We start from the raw sequence: 27,300 nt of genomic DNA, 5'->3' as shown, positions 1-27,300 counted from the left end.
TTTATTAAATAGTACATACAAACTTCTTTTGTGCTTTCAGTAGGGAACATTTTTCCCTATTTGTCTCAAAAAACCCTTAGTAACCCAAAATGATAGGACTTAAAAACAAAACAAAACAAAAGAACAAAAAAACCCAAAAAAACCCATTAAATAGCAAGTTTCTTGTAGCTTTATTTCACAAAATTTCCTCTCCCCAAAAGGACACGAAGGTAATGTTTGTTTCATATGATTTATACCAATTAAGCATAGCAAATTAAACGTGTTTTCTAATTAAAGATTCTACCTGTGGCCTAGAGAGGGCAGCAGAAGAGCTCCAGCAACTCTTCCAGACTGATGTGTTTTGGCCACAGTTTATTTTCTCTGCCCATCCACTGAGGGTTTGCTGCCCCCATGGCCCAGCTAACAGAAGATACTATGCACTTGTGCCTCAGCTACTTCTACTGTAAAGTGCCACGTTTCAGCATAAATTGCTGATAAAGATAAAACAGAACTAAGCTACCAGACCTTACAGTGGAATTAATGAAGTACAGGCACATGTTGACTTCTGCTGACACGTAGCTATGAGTAAGAATGAGAAAAACTGACTCCCTCTGCCATTCCAGCAGCAGCAACATCAGTTCCCCAGAAGTCCAGGGCTATGCTGCTTCTTGCCTAGAATTATCAGTTGTAAAGGTTCTGAACACAGCCTAGAGCTTTTGTCATACAGTCCACAGTGGGTTTCCACACAAAAGTTATTGCAAGTGAAGCCTCTACAGCCAAGCATCAAATAGAAACAGAACACTGTCCAAAAGCTCTTCTTCATTTGAAAAGGAGAAACAAAAAGCAATTATATAGAACAGAAATCTGTGACTTGGACTGAAACACAGTTATCAGAGTATCTCTTGGCCACAGGGACCAATTGGGACAAGAAAGTCCATCATCAAATCACTTGAAGGAAGGCAACTGGGAGGCAATTCTAAACAGACTCTGGGAACAGAACTACCCCAGCACTCTGTACTCCCATCAAGGCCTCTTTCAAGTAAGGTAAGTGGTGCTTGCACCCTTTAGAAACACCATCTTCTCAGAAAAGTGCTGACCTCTGGGTGGGAGATGTTACACGTGCAGGGAGAAGAGTTCTGCTGAAATGTCTAGCTAAAACCTGCTTAACATGAGTAGCCAAGCACTGGTGAAGAACTGCAGAAGTGGGTTTGGATTTGTTTGTTGTTATTTTTTAAATTAACTCATGCAGCACATGGAAGGTAGGGGCAAATCCAGGCAGCCACCGCATCGCCGGCAATGAGATGTGCCCCAGCAGGAGGTGTTCCCTCTGTGCAACTGTCACCTATAGGTCAATGGCATTTAAAATAGAAAATCTTTCTTACACAGTGTTATGAATAAAATTGCACTTGACTTTGTTAAAAACTCCCATCACTGTAACTTTTCCAAATATTTCCTTTCTGGCGTCTCCACTTCCGTCATTAGCGAGAGCTTCCCTCTAAAAACCTCCCAGTTCACACTGGACACATGAAATACAACAGCAGAAAGCCACTATCTACCAAAAAAATGGGTCTCTGGTTTCTTCAGTGCTTATTTCTATCTGTCCCCACCCTCCCTCCAGAAAGGTACAGGCAGTTGACCTCCAAGTATCAATTGCAACGTTGAAATACAAACTCCTCAAGCAGACATTAGGAATTTTAGTTTCACAGATTAAATATTTGAAAAGTTACAGAAGGTGCTGGAATAATACACATTTAAATTGCTTAGAAATCCAAACTTGCAGCAACTTTGTAAATTCAAATTTCCAAAAGGTTTATAATGTCCTCATGAACTTCCTCCACATCGAGACGCCCTCCTGACAAGAAAGCATCAAACTTCCAAGGCTGAGATCAAGAAACAAATCAGCAGGATGCACTTGCTCCACATAGCAACTTTAAAAGAGGCATCTCCACTTCCAATAGCAAAAAGCTACTCCTTCATTCCATTTTGGACCTTTCAAAGTGTGTTATCATTCTTTCCTGAAAAAGAAAATACCCTGTGTTGTCATTTCCCCAACAGGTTTACAGTGTTCAGAAATAAGGTGCTTTGCACATTCACAACAAATGCACTCTCGTATGCGTTTTAAGTCAAGAGCCAACTTACACAGCCTCTTCTTTTAAAATACACATTTAGAATACACTTTGTATTCCAAGAAGTTGTGTCATAGTTGTCCCCACCATCCTCCCTCCACCCCCTTCTAGGATTTTACAGCTGCACTGGCAAGAACACAGTCCAGTTCTAATAAGCCAAGTCCCTAACAGCTGACTCATGACTCCTCTGGCATGTCAGAAGACTAATTTGAACTGAAGATTGGTTTACTGACCTCATCTGAATCCAGGAGAGCTGGAAGAGCACTGCAGTGGGAAAAAAAAAAAATAGAAAAAAAGAAATAGTTAAGAGAACAAGAACACTTAGTGAGAGCATATTATTGACAATCATTTTCAGCCTTATGCTGCACCTTAAATTTTTGGGGGACAGGAGACTGATGGTGAAGACAGAGCTCTCAATTAAACAAACAGAAATTAAAGACACAAAAGAGGAAGAGCCCAAGGAGTATCCTCAATGACCTTTGCAGTTAAAATTAGTTTTTTCTAAGCTTCTCATGAGCAACTGAACAATTTCCAAGTTGTCATGAAATAAGCTGCATCTTTCACATGGGAACACTGCTGAACTACACTAAAGACATTTACAACATGGGACCATATTGTCAAAGCATGTCCCAGAAATCAAACAAATGACAGTAATACCACAGCCTTTTTAACAACAATAGACCTTCCATCTGTTGGAATCTCACTACTTCATAACACTGATCATACTTTCAAAACAGAAAAACTAGTAGCAGACTACATTAAGGTGCCCTTTCATAGCTTATACAAGTCTAGTCCTTGTTTTCTTAAGGAACTATACCAGGTAGTAGATCTGGGAAAACCCAATTTAACTGAGAATATGTGCTTTTTAATCCTTTTGAAGCTTCACTTGATTTCTTGCATTTAAGTTCTGGCAGTTTTCTACTTGAATCCAAAGCCTCTGCCATAATTACCTTTTGTGAACATAATCTGTGAATTTCTGTTTTGATATGAAAAATTTGGACATGGACACTGACAATTTTAGGATGTAAAAGTTATTAAAAGCAGAACAGATATGGTCTGCCTGCATAGCTGATTATATTGACAGAAACAAAACAATGATTCAACACACATTCCAAATAAAGTTGAGAACTAAATGATATTATTCAGTGGTTTACATTGGGCAAGATGCTCAAGGACTTGTCAGACCACTAAATAGAGAGGATTTGTTTGTTGTTTTTTTGGATTTCTTTAATTAGTTTTAACTTCACTGCAAACACAGCAGTCTTTGGTGTCACAGTCCAAGACAGTGTTTAAGTCAGCATGGGTTCAAGTGGCATGAACTGTTAAGTCTAACAGATTGCACAAAGCCAAGTGAATCATGCTAAGAAGCCAGAGGCCTTTTCCAAGCTGAACTCAGTACCTGCTCACAAACGTGCAGCATACAAGTTCTGAGGAGTTCTAATGTATTTATATTCCTATGTCCAAGGAACCTGCTTTTATTGTGATGATAAAAATACTCACACATCTGTCACTGACGAAGGAACATTCTCCTCTACCCACTTCAAGTCATCCTCCTGCTGCGATTAGAGAAATTAAATAAAAAATAAAAGTCAGTTTTCCCAAAATGCTGTCACATGAAAGCCTTTTATTTGCAGCCTACTTGACAAAAAACTGTTTATAATGTTAGTTAAAAAAAAAAAAAATCCACCTTCAACTTGATTTCTGGATTATAGAAAAGCCATCAATAACCTAGCATTGACTCTGTAACACTCTAATGGTGTCTAGGAAAATTTGGCCTTCAGGACACTTTATTTACCTAATCCAGTTTTATCTCCTACAAAAGGACATTACTGTATCTTATAGATGATGAAATTGTAAAAAGCATAAGCTACATTTTGCAAAGGTAAATTAAACTGCACTGTCAGGATTTCTCATTTCTAATTCACAACACAAGCCCACTGGAACAACTGAAGCTGGAGAACTGACCCTTTTTCAACCTGTCCTCAAACCAGAAAAGTTTTGTTTTCATGTTACCCTCAGAGTAGCAGTAAAAAGTTGCAAGAGACCTTTGAGAAAAAGAAGGCTAACAACAAAAATATTACCATAAAATCCTACAGGTTTTTCATCTTTCTGCATAAATTTATGCATAAATGCCTTGAAAAGATTGAGACTTTCTGTATATTAAACATGTTCTACTCAAACTATCCAGGTAGCTACATAAGATATGCAACACCCTCTTAGAGTAATGAATCACAAATAAAATTAGAAGGCAATTTATTTAAAATACAACTCAGCCTCCCTCTCAACCTGACAAACTTGTTAAAATAATGCATTACTCACTATCAAAATATAGTACTATAAAAGTCTATCTATACTGGATTTTGCAAACATTCCTGAAGAACAGACTGATCAGACTGTTATCCCTCAAGGTAAGAGGGGGCATACTTACAGCTTTGTTTGCTTTTACATTCCCATTTGGTTCTTGCTTTGTACTTCTCATTTTCATTCCCTCTGAAGACAAAAGAAGGAAAAAACATTGGGATACCTGAACTATAAATTGGTCATAGACTGTAAATGCCTGTTTGTTGCTCAAGTGTCTCCAGAGAAGAGCAACAAAGCTGGTGAAGGATGTGGAGCACAGGTCTCATGAGGAGCAGTTGAGGGAACTGGGGTTGTTTAGTCTGGAGAAGAGGAGGCTTCAAGTCGCCCCAGGGGAGGTTTAGGTTGGATGTTAGGAAAACCTTCTTGACAGAAAGGATTATTAAGCACCAAAATGGGCTGCCCAGGGAAGTGGTTGAATTACCATCCCTGAATGTGTTCATAAATCATATAGATTTGGTGCTTAGGGTTATGGTTTAGCAGTGGGCTTGTAGACCTAGGTTAGCAGTTAGGTCAAAGGTTGGACTGGATGATCCTAGAGGTCTTTTCCAACCTGAACAATTCTATGATTCTCTGAAAGTGCTGAGTATCCATTCAGAGTATTTCAAAGACAGAGTAAGACAGACAAGTTAATAAAAAAGACAATGCCTCCTCTTTGAAAAGCTTGTAGTATTTTTCCTGACAGGTGGGGCAATACCTAGTTTTTCCTGTATTTTGCAATTTTACCTAGGAAATACCAATTTTTATTCCTTTTCTTCAAGCCAGATATAAGTAGCTTAGAACTTAAAACATAGTACCCCAGAGAGACTCTGGAATCTCCATCCTTGGAGGTTCTCAAAAGCCATCTAGACACAGTCCTGGGCAACTGGTGTTAGGTGACCCTGCTTGAGCAGGGGTTTTAGACAGGATGAACTCCAGAGATCCCTTCCAAGCTGAACCATTCTGAGACATATACAAATCCCATCATTTATTTTAACTTTTGACTGCTGACTAGCCACTTGATTGACTTTAAAGCTGAGATGCAAAACACACCTCCCAGCCTGGCAGATCATCAGATACAGTTGATATAGCAAATTCACCCAAGAGATCACACACTCCTCCTCAGCTCCTAATCAAGTCAGAGCACTACTCTTTGCTCCTGGCAGAAGAGATTTGTGAAGAGAACAGCAGTGGGTATGTCATCCTACCTTTTATCTAACTTATTAACAAGGACAACAGACATAATATGAAGATGAAAGGGAGGGAAGAGAGAGGGGTTTATAGTAGGAAGTGGGTGAGTGGAGAGAAAGATGCAACCTAGCAGAACTCTTTCATTCCTATGTAATTCCATGAAAACAGAATCCATATTTACACTGACCATACCTATACTAGGCCCTAATATGGAAAATGCAGAAGATTACAGACAGAGAACAGACAATAAATGAAAATCCTTAAACTGGATTTTAAGAGAGAACTGCAAACTGAGCTTCTGCCAAGCAACAATATCTGAGAGATCCTTGTCATCATGACTGGAACCAGAAATTGAAATATTGAATAAAACAAAGTCCAGTGGACATGGTAAAGCAACCACAAGAGCAGCAATGTGTTCAGTGTCATCTGAAAACTCCTGAATTAAACAGGCAATATAAATACTGAACAAACCCCCAACGTTTTCTCTACAGCTGCAGAAATCAATGGCAACAGGGAGGCACTGATTCTGCTTTCAGGGCAGTAATAAACTTTTTACAAGAGAACAAGAAAGCTCCTTCCACAGAAGTGTCTCTTCAACACAGAAATTTTTCTCTTACCAAAGCTTTCCTTTAACATTGGCTCTTTCTGCTCATCATCCTCTTCCTCTTCAGACAGTGGTGAGAAAGCAAACCTTTAGGAGGGAAAAATAAAAGCTATCTTAGAATAATATCTCTTGCCACTCAAGAAATTCATTACCCCAACATTCACATGACTTGGTTATTCTATGTAGAGTTCATACCTTTTAAGACCTATTCTAAACTGCATAATCAGAAGTTCGAGCCATTTCTTTTTAAATAACTTCATCAACAGGAACAGACTGAATTTTATCTATGTGACTTACTACACTTTTCCCCAAGTCCTTACACACACTGCTTAGTACCCTTAGGGACCAGTGTACAGCCACTAAATTATCCACCAATACCTCTTTGGGTAAATAAGCCTTCCCAAAGAAGAGTATTTTCAGAAAGAAATAAGAAAAGCTGAACCTTTGGTTGTTAGCAGATGGTCTCCACAGGATCATGATGACAAAAAGGATCATTGAGAACAATAAACGCCAGATGGCATCATCCACCCATAGCTCCTGCCAGTCCTGTCAAGGAAAACAGCAGCACAAATGGAAAGAGTTGCAAGAAAAAGACTGTCTTATTTCTGTGGACATAGTCCACAGAAAAATCTGCCCTCTCACCTCTTATATTGCCAAATGTAAACTTATCAAGAGGCAAGAACTGCAGAAAGCATTCACTACAGACTCACCGACTGACAGTCCACCAGCCTGAACTTCATGGTGGTCCAGATGATAAATACAATAGATGCTGCAAGATTGAAATAAACAAGCTGCTTATTACTGCAAAATATGCTAATCTAAATGAACTACTCACAGGACTCTGCTTCCCAAAGAAAGGGCAAAGACCTAAGTAGTGAATTCTTAGATTCAAATTTATTAGTTCTGGAAAAGAGGAGACTGATTTCTTGTACTGCCTTTATGTGGGAATTTAGGCACAGACCAGTATATTTTTCTCTCAGTTCTTCACAGACATAAGGAATAAATCAAGTATAAAGTGTTTGGCCAACTCCTCGTCCCTGCTCATTATTCTTATTTTACTTTCATCTACCTTCCAAACCATGGCTTCCTCATCAGTTGACAAATAAAGCCTACCTTGAAGTAACCAAACCATGTGAGCTGCCAGAGAGCCTAAGCATTCAGATCTCACCTGTACAACTTCCAGTGCTCAGACTATGCTCTCACCACACTTTTAGATGTGACTTCCCTCCATTAGGGTGTTCTATGAAGACTAAGAACCAGATGCTGACAGGAATTTAATCACAGCTGTTTATTTAAACTATGCTTGTTTAAATAAAAATGCACAGTTCTTAGAAGTTTTCTGCTCATTGCATGGACAGCATTTCCAAACAGATGAGGAGCTAACAGATTTATTCTTGAAGTTCAGTTCATCCCTACTATAAATGGAAAGAGAATCTGAATTTGTATTCTTCCAGAACAATGAGGGCATTATGTTACAATACTAACAATACTGTGTTCCCAAGAATCACCCTGGTCTTCAGACATTTTAAAAAGCCAGCAGTACACAGTGATACTGTGACTTTGGCAAAAACAACCTCTCTGAAGTTAACAGCATAGGATAGTATTTTGCCCCCAGCAGCTTTAAGAGGGACACAAGTGCTCCTTTACAGCAGCTGCATAGAACTACTGATCTTCCTAAAACGAGGACTAATAATCCACTGCCTCTTAAGTATTAACTTAACACTTTGCATAGACCCACTATTAGAAATGGGTCAAGTGTTTGAAATACCAAATACTTAGATTGCATTTACAGAAAGGTCAAACTCAAAAATCTGCTTTAGTTACCAAGCCATATATCAAAATGACAGGTGCTCAACTTTCTCCTTACCTGCTACTGCCAAGATGAGTGTGTTGGTGAAATGCCGATACAAAGAGAGTTTCACAACGTTCCTTCGAAGCTTGAGCAGTTTCATTGTTTGAGTTAAGCTGATGAATATGTATAGAAAGTCAAGGAAAGTCTCTGAAGAGACAAGCTGGTCCCAGACTTAGGACACTGATCTTAATTGGTTTCCCACTCACACACTTAAGGCCTCCAGAAAGGTAGACCAGACTCAGCAGAAGAAAAGTTCATTCCATGGCAAGGGGACCAAAGAGCAGGATTCATCTCTTTTATGTTATTTAGTCATCTGTACCTAGAACTCCTGTCACACAAAGGTGGTGTTTATCCATTTTGGACTATGGCCCATTACTACATAAAAGTGTCAGATGTACTTAGGATAAATGGAAAATCAAGTCTGAACTAGAAGCAAGTTAAACCCCAATTAATGCATGCCAGTGTCTTCACCCTTTTGCCTACAATGTTATTTCCATAGTGACAAAACAACATAGGAGAAACATCATGGTTGGAGAGAATTTGGGTCATCATGGTTGGGTAGCAAGCTATTCACATTTTAAATAGTTCTGTGATTGACTTTCACTCAAAACACTTCATAGGGATTTTGCTATCCATGGTTTTGAGTTCAGCATTTGACAACAGATACTCGAGTCACGTAAGAGTAGGATAGTTTGGATGTTATAGGTCAAAACACCAAAAAATTAACATATTATCATTTACTTGAAGATGAGTTCAAATTTTACAGAAAGAATTAGGCTTGAGGTTGCTAAGCAACCTTCTCCCCAAAACAGAAACTGAGTCTGTTCTCCAAAAGCTACAACTATAGCACCATTACAGTGCTACACTAGAACAAATTCATTTCATACTTGAGCAATCAGAGACTGATGACAGAAAGACTTAACCTCTCTATGCTCAGAAGCTGCTCTAACACATCTACTGATTTTCCCTACACTGATTGTAACAGAAGCTCTCCTGAACACCCAGTTACCGAGGTTCTATTAACTTTATCAGAAGTGGAGAGCACATAAACTCAAAGTTGATTAAAAAAAAACCAACAAAAAGTTCAGCCAAAAAGACTTCAAAAAAAAAAAAAAAAACAAATTTGAAAGAAAACACACCCCACCAAGTAAAATAGTGAAGGATATCCACCAGCACAGGGCAGTGTCTAGGAAAGCCAGGGGTATAAAAGCCAAGGAGGCAAGATCATTCTGGGCCTGGAGACAAAGAGAGAGCCAATAAGAACAAACTGAAAAGGAAACAAGATACAGAAGAAACGAGGAGGGTCAGGCTATGAGAAGTCACAAACACTCCACCACAGTGCTTCTGAGTTTTACTACAGAAGCAGAGGGTTTGAATCAAGAGTTTAGCCCAATGCACGAAGAGGAACTGACAATCCCAGTTCTCAGTTCTCCACCAGCAAGACAAGAAGTAGCTTTCCAGATTAAATCAGTCTAGCACTGTTAAAGGAGCCTCTGCTGAGGCAATTGCTATGATGATGTGATCTGGCCACTTCCCTTTAGAGAAAAATAGCAATCAACTTGTTAGAGTTGGAGTAATTAAATGTTTTACACTATCTATGGACAAACCAAATGTTCCAGTGGCAACCATGAGTTTGTCTGAAAGTGGCAAAAATTGCTTTTGTGTGCACATCAAAAAACTATCAAAGTCCCAACTGCAACAAGCAAATCAAAGTGCAAGACAGAAATAATAAGCTATAAATAAGCTTGTAACACTTTAGTTTATGAAAGGATATCCACAAAATAATACAGGCATCAATCATGGACAGGGCCAAGTTTGCTATCAGAGCCACAGTTGCATAGAAAAACTGTAAAAGTACCAAATATACAACATGTTAAATACTTTATCCCAAAATACCAAAAACCAGAACAACAAAGATCAGCATCCTGAGATACACTTCTTAATTAAACAAGTAGCAGCACCACTCACATGCACTTCCTCAGGTACAGCCTCCAAAATCAAAGTGGTGGTGTTTTTTTGTTAATTTGGTTTGTTCTAGATTTTTTTTTTCAGTCTCATGGTCAGGTGACCTAAGCTGTACATTTGTGTCTGCAACTAGTGCTACCTAATCCAAAGTATTAGACACAATAGTCCAGAATATAGTGTCTGAAACATGACTAAGCAGGAAACTTTTAGAATTATTTCAAAACACATAAATACATCCTGATAAAGAAGACATCAAACTTTAAATACTTGTCAAAAATCCAGATGCACAGTCTGAGTTTAAGCACTTCGTTGTCTCTGTTCAGCATACCCCTGGGATTCTCCCTTAGAATGTAAGTAAATACAACCAGTAGTAACTGTGGCATAAGTGAAAAGCCAAGCAATGATTACTGACCCCTGTGACTCTAAGAACACCTTCCATGCCAGAAAATAACAGGTAAAGGGCTCCAGCCATAACTACTTTGTGAAGAGTAACTCCAAGGCGAGGCCTGTAGGAAAGCAGAGAAATTTAGATTAAGTGGGGGGAAAAAAGTGAAGTCATCTCAACTGTAATCTAACAATAAGACATGAAGCATGTGAATAAAAGGTCCTTGTGAAAATCCACTTACAGGTCCAGAAATAATTTTATTAGAGTGCTTGAAGCTTAATGTTCATTTTGTCTTATGTTAAGATCTGACTAAGGAAGATAATGGTAACAGTCCTGTTTTCTTAGTTACCCTGTTCAGGTTTTTACAACCATTTCAACAAGTCTCAGCACACCCTTTCTTCACCAGTTTCCCCACACACCCACACTTGCTAGAAGCTTCCACTACTACACAGCATGTTGTTTTATCATCAAGTACATCTGGGTCACACAGATGAGCAGCAATACTGGCAGCAGAAGCCTCCTAAAGCAGATTCCTTCCTGTATCACTGATTCTTAACTTCCCCCAGTTCTAGAAGCTTCTCCTTGCCCAGAAGGAAAGCACAAAAAGCTCCCATTTCAGTCAGTGAGGTGTCCCAACAGTGACTCAGAAACATACCCAACAGTGATACACGGGAGGAAGTGGGAAGAAGAGTGACCACCAAATGCAACTGATGTTTCTGTAGACTGCTGGAAGTCTAGACCTTTACAGTGCTTAGCTAAAACATCTGCCTTTTAAGTAGCAAAGTACAGGGAGATAAATTAAGTTATTGAAACCAGCAGTGAAAAGCCTTCTAAATAGAACACATCAAGCCTGTGACAGAATTACTCACTTGACTATCCCATATCCCAGGCTGACTATGATGACCAGAGTTCGAGCCAATGAACGTTTCACAGCAGAAAGCAGTTCTGCCAGGATTACTGCTCCTTGAACTACCAAAAGCAAAGAGAAGGAAGCTAAGTTATGAAAATATAGTTTATTAACTACTGCATGGTAGTATGAGGACAATTATTTTCAGAAAGTTGGCTATTAAAGTACATTCATATTTTTCCATAAGATCAGCATGGATGAACTTCCAAACAGGTCAACCAACAAAACCACCCTGTACAATGGGTGTGGCCAATTAACTAAGTAATAATGAAGTTTTACTTGCTGAGTTTCATTTGTATGCATCCATCCTAAAAACTCAGAGTTCCAAAGTTTTATATAGAGGGAGTCACTTAAGATGAATTATCAGACTATGGGCTGAATATCAAAAGTCATCTGCAATCAGGAGTTTTTAAGTCTCTTTCCATGGTCAATACCAATTGTCAGACATTAATTACAAGCTACACTTAGGATTTTAAGCTTCAAGCCTGTACTATAGAGTTTCTGCAGGATCTAGCATTTTGTTTCCCTAAGACACAACACTCAAGAGTCAGTAAAAGCAACAGCATTTTAGCATTAGAAAAACAGATCATATTTACAATCTATTTTAAAATGCAGAAACTTTGTTTCCCTGTTCTTTGTTTTGAAAAGACCCTCAAATAATTAAATACTTATTCTGCATCTGTCATCCCAATTTAGCATGAGTCATTAGTGGAATAATGTCCCCATCAATTAAAAGGCATCCTGCAATTGCTACCTACCAGATTCCCCCGTGTAGCGGATATTCTGGAATTCTGCATAGAAAACTGCTTTCTCCAGCATTCCCAGGAAGATAACAGCACCAATCCAGAACTGAATCCTCAGGAGATCCCTCCAGTAACAGGCTGACCATGCAAGCCACAGAACTCCGAAGAACACATACACAATGCACATCACCATGAAAAACTATTACACAAAAAGAAATAGGAAGATTAGAACCAGAAAAATTATCTCCTGATTTCTACTCAGCAGCTGTTAGATAGCTCTATTTTCTCCCCAGGTGTCTCTGTCCTGAAGTTTTTATACACTAAAGTTACTAGAAACAAGCATTGCTTCATCTGTGTTATCTGGATTTTTTTACAGTGATAATCTATTTTCTCACTGCCAACCAAGAGAATCAGAGTGTGGAGAGATTTAGTATGGAGGCATGGCTCACAGAACGTGGCCATGCGACAGATGAGCAGAGACTGGTAAGAACTCAGTATATCTAACAGAACCCAGTAATACCATGATCTTTGCAGACAAAGAGTCTGACTAAGCATCGATAAGAGTATAGTAGATCATAAGCATAGATGAGAGTTTAGCAGATCATGAGCATAGATGAGAGTTTAGCAGGTCATAAGCATAGATAAGAGTTTAACAGATCATAAGCATAGACAAGAATATAGCAAAGTAAAAGATAAGAGGATGTCCACCATTGTTTTCGAGATGAAGTAACAGCTAACCAATGATGAGCTCAGGCTCTGGAATATGCATCAGCTAATTATGGAGCATATAAAAGATCACGTCTGGAAAATAAAGTCTGAGACATATCCTCAAACACGTGTATGTGTCGTTTGTCTCCCGCCGTCTTCGACATCAGAGTAACTGAATTTCCAAGCAATTTCTCTCTTGGAGAGCAGTCTGCCAATTGATTCACAGGCAATTTTTCTAAGGAAGATACCAAGTGCTACTAGCTGTCAAAAATTTAGATAAAAGCTCAGGCAAATAGAAATCCTGACCCTTCTTACTTGTATTTCTATTACTAACTTTATTGTACATTTACAGTACTGTGTAAATAAACTTACAAGTCACGTTTTCACACCATTCCACAGAACAGAGATAAGCAACTGATGGCTGTAATCCCTCTGTTCAAATAACTTGACCATTTCTCTCAAAAGTCAATTTCCAGCAAACTCAGTTTTTGACCATGCTTTAGGTCAGCCAAAAATCTGGAACTGAAGTAACTCAGATATTCATTTAAACATTATCATTTTGGGCCTTTCTTTTCCAGTCCAGTGTTACTTGCTTCAGAAAAATTTCCAGGGTACTTATCTCCCATGGCAAACAATAAGCTTGAAAATGCTACTCAGTGCTGAATATCCTAAATGACAGCACCACAGCAGGTGCTGGGCACTAAGAAGAGGGATGTGAAGGAGAGAATAAAACATGAAACGAATTGCCAACATAGAAGACCATAATAATCATGCAATCTCTTCTTGCAGAAGATGGATTTATTTTGTTTTTATTTTAAACCAAGCAAGCATTGAAATCAGATGCCTGATCCACTGAAATTTCCTAATCCACTGAAGCTTTTACAGACTGAAAACACCTTCCTTAGGAGAACAGTTTACTGCTCCTTAAAGACTTTTAAATCTGACTGTCCATGCCTCTCAAATGGTAAGGACCCAGGCTTACTACTTCACATTCAGATGCTCCATTACAGAAACATTTAGACCTTTTTCTGGACCTGCCACATGGGGATATTCACACCAGCCAATTACATGTCAATAAAGCTGCTGGAGGACTTTTACTGCTGTGGAAAGAAAAACATGTTTCAGAAATGCCATCAGGCTCTCCTATTCACAGGTCATGCTTGCCAATACAGTCAGGCTAGAAATCTCACTTGGTACTGATCCCCAGCTGAAGTCTGTCTACTCTATATTAAAGATCTATTTTCTTAGCCTTCTGGACAGAGGCAACGAGAAACTAAGTCAGCAACTCCTCAAGAAAAAGAGGATTAGCTCTTTGTAGTTCAATTATGCTTTCACTGTTAGGCAGTGTTAAGAGCCTCCTCATGGCATGCAAGACAGCTGAGGAAGGAAGATTAAGCTGTAGAAGAACAAAGAAAGCACTGACAAATGAAAAAGAAGCTGTAAACAAAAGCATAGAACAGCAAATTTTCTCAAATGAGCTAAGGAGAAAAACAATGTCAGTAAAACTGCTCAGTTTAGAACTAATGATTCTGATAACTTCTGAAGCTGCAAAATGGTCACCAATAAGTCAAACAATCCACAGAAGGACAACATCAGCAGCTTATGCAAACATCAGAAATGTCTTTTCTCTTCCTATTTAGTTCCAAAAATACCCAGTAACCCAAATCTAAAACACAAAAAGCATCCCACCAAACCATACTAAAATTGCTAAGTTACATTTTCTGAGATATTGGCTTTCTGTTTCCTGAAGTCTGGAAGGAGAATATTTAATTGAGATTCAAATCAACCAACAGATTTCTAGCTCAAAGAAAAGATGTATTACTTACAATCATCAGAGGATAGTCTGCAAGTGAGAGATACTCATATGGCCCCTTCAGTTCTACTGTCACTGTCAAAAGACAATCCAAGAACCAAACTGAACAAGAAGCAAATGGAGGAAGCCAGGATAAAGCACTTAACTCATTTTTACTCAAGCATAAAGATATTCCAAATATTCACATAACTTGTAAGTCTAACTTGCACTTTGATCAAAGAAAGTTAAGACCCAACACACTCACCTAAAAGCATGCAATTAAAATTACATGCTCCATTACCAAGTAGCTCATGGCAGTACTTAAAGTAATTTGTGGTGGTGAGTCACACATAACAGGAAAGTTCAGAAACACACAGATAAATTTCTAAGGGGATTTTCAAACTTCCCTGAAGTTTGGACAGGTTATCCATGCACTGTCAGATATACAATAATGTAATTTCAAGGTGATAATTATGTATTTTTCTTGTATTATATCTTATATATTTATCTTATATATATATATCTTATATATTTATATATTTTTGTATTATATCTTTGTATTATACATGATTTGAGAGTATTAATATAAATCCCATTGTGTTAGGAGATCTTTGAAACACAAAACCAAACCTTAAAATTGAACTGCTTCAGACTCTACTGCCATTGAACTGACAGACCTGCAGGCTTAGCACCTTCAAGAAGATACTAACAATCACCTATTTTCTTATGATAAAAAGAGTTATAGTAGGTAATACCTTTATCTATGTCAAGTGAACCATATAGGAACCATATAGCATAAATTAAAAGTACCTTAGAACACACTCAGAGTAGTATACATAAAAAAAATGTATACTCCATTTTTAGCTTACTGTGTGAGCAGCTATCTTACTTGTAAAGGGTTTATTTTGATCTGAGGAAGGTGGTGTTTTCTCTATTCTTTTAACATTGGTAGGAGAATTCTTCGCAGTTGTAATTCCAATTTGCACAATAAATATGTAAGGCCCATCTCTCCAGGTTCTGATAACAGCATTCATTGCCTGAAAAGAAAATGTCTACATATAGACAAAGCATAGTCAAGTAGACACAGAAAACCAGCAGACTTTTCATACATGGGCTATACATTCCCAGTAAAAATAAAGTTAATCTCTTCCCCGGCCTAAAAGTTGTCACTAAGTATTTGATTTTAAATCTATTTATTAAACATAACACCTAAAATTTAGTTCTTTGAATCCAGAGGAGCCTTAAAAAACCTGGGAGGTGAACAGGGCTTATTTGCAAACGTGACACTGACTTACTGCAAGAGTCATCTCAAAAGAGATGCAAAAGATACAAAGAATTCAGCAAAGCATCCTGGGTTTTGTTTTCAGTCTAGAAACATTAGGATCATCACCAGAGATGCTTCTTCCCACATGAAATTAAATGTTTACCAGCATATAAATCAGCTCCCCAGTGAAGGATGATTTTTCTTTTGTAACATAGAGAGACATAAAAAAATTTCATAGCAGTGATTTCCTGTGGAAAGTACCCTGCAGCAGATCAGATACCCATAAAACTCAAACCCTGACAATGAACAAAGAGAGGAAGCTTGTCCACCAAAAGATTTGCACCATGAAACAAATCAGAGATTTCTTCTGGAGTTCCAAAACTGTTAATTCCACAACTGAAGAAGTTATAGGCAGCTCCAAAACTGCATATTTACCAGGAACTTCAAGGTTAAAATTAAAGCCATCTCCACATATGCCACCCATGATGAATGCAGAACTACCACAAAGACTTTTTATAGCAGCCTCTCCAAGAGAATTTCATTATTAAGAGCATGCATTTCTTTCAAGAAACCTCCTGTTGCCTCTTTACCAGTGATACAGACAGTGGAATTTAGTGCATCTTCAGCAAGTTTGCTGATGGCACTAAGCTGTGTTGTGTGGATGACACACTGGAGGGAAGGGACACCCTCCAGAGGGACTCTGGCAGGTTTGAGAGGTGAGTCCATGCCAACCTCATGAAGTTCACAAAGGCCAAGTGCAAGGTCCTGCACCTGGGTTGGGTCAATCACAAGCAAAAATACAGGTGAGGTGGAGAATGTCAGACTGAGAACAGCCCTGAGGTCTTGGTTGATGAGACCAAGCTCAACATGAGCCACCAGTGTGCTCTCACAGCCCAGAAAGCCAAAACTCTCCTGGGCTGCAACAAAAGAAGTGTGGGCAGCAGGTCAAGGAAGGGGATTCTGCCCTTCTACTCCACTTTCATGAGACCCCACCTGGGGTGCTGGGTCCAGCTCTGGAGCCCCCAAAACTGGAAGGACATGGTGCTGTTTGAGTGAGTCTGGAGAAAGGCCACAAAGATGAATCAGGAGCTGGAGCACCTCTGCTCAGGAGACAGACTGAGAGAGTTGGGGTTGTTCAGCCTGGGGGAGGCAAGGCTGCAGGGAGAACTTAGAGTGCCCTTCCAGGATCTGAAGGGGACCTACAGGACAGCTGGGGAGGGACTTTTTACAAGGGCATGTAGTGATAGGACAAGGGGTAATGGTTTCAAACTGAAAGAGGGTAGATTTGGGTTAGATATTAGGAAGATAGCAGGAGGGCTCTGCAGAGGGACCTGGACAGACTAGAGAGCTGGGCCGATTCCAACGGGATGAGGTTCAACAAGGCCAAGTGCCGGGTCCTGCACTTTGGCCACAACAACCCCATGCAGCGCCACAGGCTGGGGACAGAGTGGCTGGAGAGCAGCCAGGCAGAAAGGGACCTGGGAGTCTGCATTGACAAGAAACTGAACATGAGCCAGCAGTGTGCCCAGGTGGCCAAGAAGGCCAATGGCATCCTGGCCTGTATCAGAAACAGCATCACCAGCAGGTCCAGGGAGGTGATTCTTCCCCTGTACTCAGCCCTGGTTAGGCCACACCTCGAGTACTGTGTCCAGTTCTGGGCCCCTCAGTTTAAGAAGGATGTAGAGGTCCTGGAACAGGTCCAAAGGAGGGCAACCAGGCTGGTGAAGGGACTCGAGCACAGGCCCTATGAGGAGAGCCTGAGAGAGCTGGGGGTGTTCAGCCTGAAGAAGAGGAGGCTCAGGGGAGACCTCATTGCTGTCTACAACTACCTGAAAGGAGGCTGTAGCGAGGTGGGAACTGGACTCTTTTCACAGACGACCTTCAACAAGACAAGAGGACACAGTAGTAAGTTGTGCCAAGGGAGGTTTAGGTTAGATATTAGAAAGAATTTCTTCACGGAGAGGGTGATTAGGCTATGGAATGGACTGCCCGGTGAGGTGGTAGATTCTCCGTCCCTGGAGACATTTAAAAAAAGACTGGATGTGGCACTCAGTGCCATGGTCTAGCAACTGCTCCAGTGGGTCAAGGGTTGGACTAGATGATCTCTGAGGTCCCTTCCAACCCGGCTAATTCTATGATTCTATGATAAGATATTCTCTCCTGTGAGGGTGGTGGAGAAACTGGAAGAGGTTGCCCAGAGAAGCTGTGAATGCCCCCTCCCTGCAAGTATTCAAGGCCAGGCTGGATGGGGCTTTGAGCAACCACTGGGACATCTCCCTGCCCATGCAGGGGGGTTGAAACTACATGATCTTTAATATGTCTTCAAACCCAAACCCATGATTCTAAGACCTAAAGCCAACATAATTTTATGTATCAGAAAAATTAATGCTGCTATTGACTGAAATTGTAAGACTCAGTTAAAAACACAGTAAACTTAAGAGGGATGTATTTGAATATACCAATTTTGCTTTTAAAATAGCTCCACCTCTTACTGCTTTCTTTTGTTATTTAACAATTGCACACACAACTATTTATGTTTTAGCTTTAAAATAAATGGCCCTATAAATACACATGGAGTTCAATGCATTTTGCTTATTGAAAACCAAAAATCACTCAATTTGTTAGGTACAATGTTTTGAAAGACTATGTTAAAGATGAAGCCAAATTAATCTCCAAGTATTAGTTCCCAGTTAAAGAGATTGTATCAATGATTCCTTGAAATTAGGAAAAAAAACTTTAATTTATATCATCAGTTTGATTGGTATGAGGCCTGTAATTCACACACAGAAGTTGCAGTTACTCTGTTTTTCCACTAGTGCTATCTAGTTTTAAGGTAAACCTAATTTAAGCTAGAAAGGTGTCAAAAAACCTAGAGAATTGCACTGTTCCTGTAAATGCTACCAGTAATTTCCTATGCAAAGAAACATGAATTAAAACACAAATTAAGACTACTGGATCCCAAGCTATGTTTAAATCCAATATACATACAATTTTATCTGCCACCATTGTGCGATTTCCTCCACTCTCCTTCTTCTCTTTTACACTCTTAAAGAAAAACAGAAAATAAAGACAAAAACCATCAGTATGCTAAAACCTTCTTTAGACTACACTAAATCATTAGAAGGAAAAAAAAAATTACCTCTTGTTTTTCAGGTGAGAGAGGCTCTGGGTGAACAAATTCTCTATAGAAAATCTGCAGGATATAAAAGGTGCAGCATTTTTAAGGCACTTTATATGACCATGAGATTAACAGAACAGCTCCCAGTAAACTTCACCATAAAGATGGATTCTCTGAACAGCTATATTAGAGAGCTTTCCTTTTTCTAAATCAAACAACTGCCCCTTTGTGGAGGGAGCCTTGAATACTTAAGATTAGTATATTGTTATCTGAGAGTTGCTTCCACCCTCCTTGGACAAGAGGTGTTTGTTTTTAGAACTCAGTCTATGCAAAAAAAGGTCCTGAGATGAGTGGGGTCTACTAGAGATCCAGATTTTGTCAACTCTCCCAAATTATTGTGACTTGAAATCTAGTGGAAAAAAGCATAAGGAGAAATTTTTGTGAAAGCTGAGAAATGAAAACCTGAGAGGAATAGGTTTTGTTAAAAATTCAGTTGACTTTTCAAAGTTGGAGGAAAAGTTACTTTAAAATCCCAGATTCACCAACCTGAATATTCAGCTAAGACATCCAGCTTCACATTAAACAGCTAAATTCACAAGATCTCTTCTATAAAACTAAGTAAAAGCAGACCTGACATTTCTCATATCAAACAAAAAAAGCAGGCAGCATGCAAATTATTTTAGAAAAACCTTTCAAGACATTGTCCCAATCAAAGGAACCAGAGACTTACAAACATATTATTAAAAGCCCTTTTTCAAGTCACCTTTAGCTTTGTCTAAATCAGAAATGGTGGAATACAGATGCAGCACTGCACAATTTGCCTTGAATTCTTAAGTTCAGCACTGATATTGTCATTAGTATGACTGCACAGCTTTGCCTGGTGATATACAGCTGGTGTGGAGCCAATGCTTCCATTTCATTTCCTTATGCTGTTTTTCATTGTGTGTTTGCTCTTTCATTTAAATTTGTTTCAAAGACATTTTAGCACTACTTATTTTTCATTTTTAACCTGCTATCAGAGTAACCTATTTCTCAATAGTCTCTAATTTCCAGTATTACAAATGAGTATTATCATAGAAAAAAAAAAAATCCTTTATCAACCCAAATTTACTGGGAGCTTTACTCTGCTGCCAGAGGTTCACAATGCTACTCAAAAAACATTCAAAACACAGAACCACAAACAAAAAAAGCAGTACCAAGCTTTACAGTGGTTTCCCCTCCCCATGGTACAGCAGTGAGAGATATAAACACATCTAATGGGAATTACCATGACAAAACCAAGCAAGCTGAGAACTTTCTACCCATACCTGAGGCCTGAAGAGCTCAGAGCAATTAGGAAAGAGGAGAGATTCTGTGGCATAGTATCCTGACCAACCCGGATGCTCTTCAAACGTAGTCCCAAAATAGTAATCTGCTTGTTCATCCTGCCAGCCAGAGATTAGAACTTAGGTTAGCATCAAATATATCAATTGTTTTTTCTCAGTAGGCAGCTGCAAGACCTAGGAAGCACAAGAACTTCTCTCTGCACAGACTCTTGAAGGGAATTTAATTGGATAAAGGCCATCAAGAGCTCAGAAGGCTATTCTTAAAAAAATAAAAAAAAAAATCCCATACTGGCTTTGAATAAGAATTAATACCTAATTAAATACATAAAGCTAATGAAATCCCAGTATTCCTGCAGTGAAGGTGCAGCAGTCAGCATAAACTTCAGTCTAGACTAAAAAACTCTACATTATGATATTAAGGATCATAAAGACCTCATTACTGTGTTATGTTAGTAGTTAAAACTGCTAATGTTTTAAGCAAACATAGGAAAGATGTTAGACAATATAAACCCCAGCTGCATACTCCCACATTTGACTGAAACACCAGACATTTTGTATAAACTGCTAATCCTTGCTGTGTGCATCCATAAAGAACAGAACTTAGACTAAAGAAGAAAATACTCAATTTCTTCTGTTTGTTGAAATATTATTTACAATGATGTTTAATGACATCTACCATAAACTCACAGACTTCAGTTTAGAGTTGGTACTAATTATAGTTGGTTACTTATTTAAGCTTCTGGGTTTTAAAGAATTCCACCAAAACTTCCACCTCACTCCAAACCCAAATGTCAGAAATTCCATCAAGTAATTCCATTATAAAGGACCCAGATATTTCTTATCTTCCAATAAGACTGATGTTTTAGGCCAAAAAATTAAATGAGGATGCAAACAAGACAGCTGCAATCCCCTCATCCCCAGATCTGCTTACCTCTAAAATTCATTACCTATGTGTTTCCAAAGAATTCTTACCCCAAAGTTGAAGACTTCGTTGTAGCAATCAGAATATCTTAGGTACCAAGTAACATTGTAACTCTGAGAGGGATCACAAGCTTTTTCATCCCCTTCAACTGCAGAAACAAAGGAACAACAAAAAAAGATAACATGTAAGATAACCTCTATCTCCTATGCTTTTCCTCCCATTCTGTGGGGTGTTTGTATTGCACACAACACCAACAGCAAAACAACAGAAAAACATTATCCTCCAGTAATTCATTACTGTTCAGTGACAGAAAGGAGCATGTGGGAAAAGAAAGGCTATTATAATGTTACACAATTCTATTAAACAGCTGAAGATCATTTGGAAACCTTTTCTTTTTATTCCCAAGACAACCAGTGATATTCCAGCAACTGCAAACACCAAAAAAAAAAAAAAAAGAGAAGAGCAGTGATCCCAAGTGATTAATTATAAGACACAAAAGCTTTCCCTTTCTCAGATATGTGGGACACATAGTAGGTAAAGCAAGGAACAGGTTAATCCTCAGTTTAATTTGCATAGATAATTTTAAAAATACCAATACCATCACCTTGAAAAAAAATAAAAAGGCCAGATTTTTGCAATTCAATATACACCCCCCAGCTCCCAAAGAGAAGTCAGTCATCAACACATGAGCTGTCTGTCAAAGCTGCAATGAAACCACAAACAGCAATAAGGTAACTTCCATCCTTAGTAGAGACAAATACATGAAAAGTGAAAGAATAGACTTCCTTCTCCTCCCTCCCCCCTTCAGGAAAGATTGTGATTTTTGTCATTTAATTGTAATTCCAAAACTAAAGCTTGAGGAACAGAATTTGCTCCACCTGCAGACAAAATGGGCAGTGGTTATTCAGTCTTGGAACAGCCATTCAGATGATCAGGTGACCCGTCTGGTGGATGAGGGGAAGGCTGTGGATGGAGTCTACCTGGATTTCAGAAAAGCCTTTGACACCGTCTCCCACAGCATTCTCCTGAAAAAGCTGTCAGCCCACAGCTTGGACAGGAGCACCCTGTGCTGGGTTAGGAACTGGCTGGAGGGCCGGGCCCAGAGAGTGGTGCTGAACGGGGCTGCATCAAAATGGCGGCCGCTCACTAGTGGTGTCCCCCAGGGATCAGTGTTGGGCCCAGTGCTGTTTAATATCTTTATCGACGACTTAGACGAAGGGATTGAGTCCATCATCAGCAAATTCGCAGATGACACCAAGCTGGGAGGAAGTGTGGACCAACTCGAAGGCAGGAGGGCTCTGCAGAGGGACCTGGACAGACTGGAGAGCTGGGCTGATTCCAACGGGATGAGGTTCAACACAGCCAAGTGCCGGGTCCTGCACTTTGGCCACAACAACCCCATGGGGAGCTCCAGGCTGGGCACAGAGTGGCAGAAAGGGACCTGGGAGTCTGGATTGCCAGGAAGCTGAACAGGAGCCAGCAGTGTGCCCAGGTGGCCAAGAAGGCCAATGGCATCCTGGCCTGGATCAAAAACAGCGTCACCAGCAGGTCCAGGGAGGTGATTCTGCCCCTGTACTCAGCCCTGGTGAGGCCACAGCTTGAGTCCTGTGTCCAGTTCTGGGCCCCTCAGTTTAAGAAGGATGTAGAGGTCCTGGAACAGGTCCAAAGGAGGGCAACCAGGCTGGTGAAGGGACTCGAGCACAGGCCCTATGAGGAGAGGCTGAAAGAGCTGGGGCTGTTCAGCCTGAAGAAGAGGAGGCTCAGGGGAGACCTCATTGCTGTCTACAACTACCTGAAAGGAGGCTGTAGCGAGGTGGGAACTGGACTCTTTTCACAGACGACCTTCAACAAGACAAGAGGACACAGTCTTAAGTTGTGCCAGGGGAGGTTTAGGTTAGATATTAGAAAGAATTTCTTCACGGAGAGGGTGATTAGGCTATGGAATGGACTGCCCGGTGAGGTGGTAGATTCTCCGTCCCTGGAGACATTTAAAAAAAGACTGGATGTGGCACTCAGTGCCATGGTCTAGCAACTGCTCCGGTGGGTCAAGGGTTGGACTAGATGATCTCTGAGGTCCCTTCCATCCCGGCTAATTCTATGATTCTATGATTATATTTGTGCTTTGCCAGCCAACAGATGGCAAAACTCTCTGGAGTTGACAACCTGTTTCTAGTGGCTACAAAGTCCCACACAACCTCCCGGGCAACTTTCATGTCAGACTGGACACCAAAAAAATTCTTACATGTACAGGGCTTTTAATGTATTTTTCCACATAGAACCCTGCAGGTAAAAAATGCAATCATGAAAAAGCTCCTGCTATGGAGTCTTAACTGACTAATCCCATTTTACATTCTCCACGGAGCTCTAGATGCTGTACAAAAGACAACAAAGAAGGTTAAGAGGTGTCACAAGCACTGCAGTGACAAAAGTAGATACCAAATTCTTAGGAAACAAAGCATCTTCTGATAAAACTGATTAAATGAGGAACATCTCAAAAAAAGTCCTATCAAAAAACAGGAGGCTTTAAAAATACCTTTTAAATTCCTTTTTACCTATGAAAAATGTTTAAATTACTGAAACTCTATGTTCAGCAGTAACATCAACTTTATTTACAGTACCATGATTCTAGACAGGAAGCCAGATGTTTTCTTCTAGAATAGCAGTTAAGGAAAGGAGTAGATAAAAAAAATTAATTACTGACAATACTAAACACCTATGGCAGTCTTCCCAGTCAGAAACAGAAAGCATCAGACACCACTAGACCATACAAAAAAATAACCAAAAAAACCCCCACAACACCATAAATATAAAAAAAGGAAGATGAGATGCAGGTGCTCACCAAAACAAAAATATGAACAACCCATGACCAGTCATGTACAGCAAGAAGGGTGAGTGACTAATTTCCATACAAACAAGGGCAAAAAAAGAAACAACATGTAAGTAAAGCTGAAGTTTCCCAGTATTAGATGCAGTTTAACTGTCATCTAGGCTGAGAAACTAAGATTATGTTCTTTGCCTTTGTTCCTTCCTCTTTCAGTGATTTATTATCTAAATTTATGTATATCATTTAATCACACTGAACAAACAAGTGCCTTCATAAAGAATTTTAAGGCTTAATGCCCGTTTGAAAGTGGACAGAACAGTGTAGTTGAAGTCCACATCAGCAGCCAAGATCTGCAACAAGCCTGTCTTGAAACAAACAAATCTTATTTTCCCTGTACCTTAGTTCCTTCCTTCTCCTGGTTATTTCAGCTCATGAAACAGCCTTAGCACACACTTCACTGCAAGGACCCACATCTTAGTGAAATGCCACATTAGTGCAAGTATACTATTTCTAGCCTAACACATACCAGAGCTCCAAATGCCCTTTTAGCATCCCCTGTCCTCCTAAACATTAGAATCCTAGATTTTGATCCTGCAGCTGCACACTTCCAATTGTCCTGCTGCAATTTTAACAGCATTTTAACAAGCAGGAAAAACTTAATCCTGGCTTAATGATGGATGTTACCAGTAGCTGTTTTAATACTAGCCTCCTGTCTCAGATTCATGTGGTATTAATGGAGGCACTTGAAGAAATTGCCTTTGAAACACCATCTGAAAAAGGGCAGGTATCTGAAATAAAACCTGAGAAGCAATAATGTTGGTAGTAAACAGAATAGAGCAGTTTTATACAATGTCATCAAGAGGCATCAGCTAATCCTCATGATTCTCCTGTTAAAAAGAGCATAATCTGCAGCAACTCAGTCTTGAAGTGACTAAGGCACAGATCCCACTGATTCTCTCTAAAATAAAAGTAATTTCCTTGTTGTACAAGTATAGAAAGGCATTCACCAGCACTGTACCTGTGTAACTACTCAATTAGCAGCTAAAGATCAAACAGCTTCCCCCTTCTCACCATGACAAAAACTGGTGCAAACAACCCCTTAAGTGCTCAGAATGTATGGGGAAGATTTTAAGCCTTTCTCAAGCAGCTAGTCACTTCCATTAGTCACCTACATCATCTTGTTGCCACCTAAATGCTGTTCTCACGTTCACAGATAAGAGAATATTTCACAGACACTCTCCTTTACCTCCAATAACCTACATAACAGGTAGCTATGGCCAGAAGAATAAAGAGCAATTAACACAATGAACAAACAGGGAGGCTGCAGACATATTTACTGTGTAGCACACTCACACACTGTACCCAGAAGAAAACAGCTCTTAGGAGAGCTCTGACAGTGTGCAACAACAATCCTATTCCAGTCCTAGAAGCACCCAGCTAAAAAGGAACAGGGCCTTAAAAATATTGCCTCTAACTGGCATCTTGCAATACAAATAGTCCCTGTTCCAGCTGGTGCAAGATCTCATGGACAGAGGGATTTACCAGATGTCAAATAGGGAAGGCACATGGCCACTGCAGGGCTCAGCACATCCCACACCTGATTACCCTCTATTTGAAATGAAGTGGTGTTCCCACTGCCCATCTTGCACTCTCCACTGAAGGCCTGAATAGAACCATTCATTCCTGCTCCTGGATTAACAGATTACAATTGGGAAGCTTCAAGATTGTTAAAACACCCAATCATATCAGAGCTATGGCTTTCATCCAGTGCTAGATTAGTTGTCACTGCAACCAGTGCAGTTAAACACTTCACAGTGTTTTGAGTCCTAAATGTTAAAGCAGAGGGGGTGCCAAACAGCACAGAGCAGGTTAATCCCTTTTAACCACTTACATCTCAGGAAAATGGTGGTGTTGCTGAAGAGAATCTTCCCAAAGTTAAACTTCTTCCCCTGCAAAGGCACAGAAAAGGAAGAGGTATTAATTGTCTTAATGTCACTGAGCTAAGGCAAACATAACCTTCTGCTCAGAGTTTTATGTCAATACGGCAACGAAAGTGAATGTCAGAGCAGGAGCCAGCCTTACTGGATTTTCCAGTCATGCCTCACCACCCCTTCAGCCTACTCTTAAAGATGGCTTGGGATAGGTGAGATTTTTTTGTTCTGCAAAACTGCATCAATTTAATCTCTATTTGTTGAAATTATTAGCATTATTTTGCTGATGAGAGGGTCTGAACTATTTTCAGACAAAAAAAAAAAATTAACCAAGAAATCAAGGAATCATGGAACATGATCCTTTAATTAACTTCAAGAAGCTCAAACGACTCACGGAACATGTACATTACTCTCTTCCCGAGTCGGGCAAAGGCAAGTTTAACGGGAGGCAGAAACAGCTTTTTTTCCACACAACGCCGAACTCGCACGGTGCGACAGCAACACGGGGTATCCATCCCTTCACCTCCCCAGAGACCTCGGGTCTCCGGTTTACCACCGAGAGAGGGGCCCGGCTTCCCGACGCCAGGACACAGCGCGGGGGCCGCCAGCCCACACCCAGGGGGGATCGAGGCGCCCTCTGCCCGCACAGGCCCCACCGAGACCGGGCCCCGGGAAGGCAGGCGGCTTCCCTCCATCCCTCCCTCCCTTCTCACAGACCGAACCCCGCCGCTCACCGACACCGCTTCCCGCAGAAGCCCTCTCTCCCCCGCAGCTACCGCCGATCCGCAAACGCGGCTCCAGCCTCGGGCCCCGCGCCCTCGCACAAACCCCGGGTGCGTTCGGGCCCCACACAGGAGCGGCCCGAGAGGGGACGCCCCCGGTGAGACCGCAAAGCAGCGAGCAGGAGAGGCCGCAGCCCTCCCGCGGAACTCGCGGCCCTCTCCCCCGTACCCTTCCCTCAAGGAGCCGAGAAGAGCGGCGGCGGCCTCCCTACCCCCGCCACGGACCCCTACGCTCCGACTGCCGCCACAGTCGGCTGGCCCGGCGGCGGCGGGGCCGACAGCCTCCAGCGCGGCGTCGCCGGGCGCTCTCCTCGCACTCACCGTAAGCACCGGCAGCCGCCATTTGGAACGCTGCCCGGCACCCACCGCGCCCGCCAGCAGCAGCAGGGTCAGCAGCCGCAGCAGGACGGCCCCAGACCACCGACACCCTGCGGAACACGGCGCCGCCACCGCCGCCATCCCACCGCACGGAGGCCGCCGCTGCGCTGGGCACGCCCCTTCCGCTCCCCGCGGGGGACGCGGCTGCCGTGGGCCGGCGGGAAAGA

General features: G+C 40.7%; 1 protein-coding gene across 2 annotated transcripts; it reads right to left on the bottom strand.

Moving 5' to 3' along the window:
• Window positions 1–146: 146 nt before the first annotated feature.
• On the bottom strand, window positions 147–27,247 carry TMEM87A (transmembrane protein 87A). Of its 2 annotated transcripts, none has more exons than XM_030451973.1 (20): window positions 27,077–27,247; window positions 25,934–25,991; window positions 21,269–21,366; window positions 20,279–20,395; window positions 18,993–19,046; window positions 18,842–18,898; window positions 15,479–15,626; window positions 14,624–14,685; window positions 12,105–12,288; window positions 11,309–11,408; window positions 10,467–10,560; window positions 9,256–9,324; window positions 8,105–8,213; window positions 6,948–7,006; window positions 6,680–6,783; window positions 6,251–6,324; window positions 4,534–4,595; window positions 3,606–3,661; window positions 2,339–2,369; window positions 147–1,994 (listed from the first exon to the last, which is right to left on the bottom strand). In XM_030451973.1, exons 1-20 carry the CDS (start codon window positions 27,212–27,214, stop codon window positions 1,953–1,955), a joined length of 1,716 nt encoding a protein of 571 aa, XP_030307833.1. In that variant the 5' UTR covers window positions 27,215–27,247; the 3' UTR covers window positions 147–1,952. The 2 variants fall into 2 exon arrangements, with proteins under 2 accessions (XP_030307833.1, XP_030307832.1); XM_030451972.1 differs by lacking the exon at window positions 9,256–9,324 and adding an exon at window positions 9,864–9,935 and having other exon boundaries at window positions 27,077–27,242.
• Window positions 27,248–27,300: the final 53 nt, after the last annotated feature.

Source organism: Calypte anna, chromosome 5A, assembly GCF_003957555.1.
Source record: "Calypte anna isolate BGI_N300 chromosome 5A, bCalAnn1_v1.p, whole genome shotgun sequence".
NCBI classification, from domain to species: domain Eukaryota; kingdom Metazoa; phylum Chordata; class Aves; order Apodiformes; family Trochilidae; genus Calypte; species Calypte anna.
Note: the sequence above shows the minus strand (reverse complement) of the source record. Positions and strands in the feature narration are given on the sequence as shown.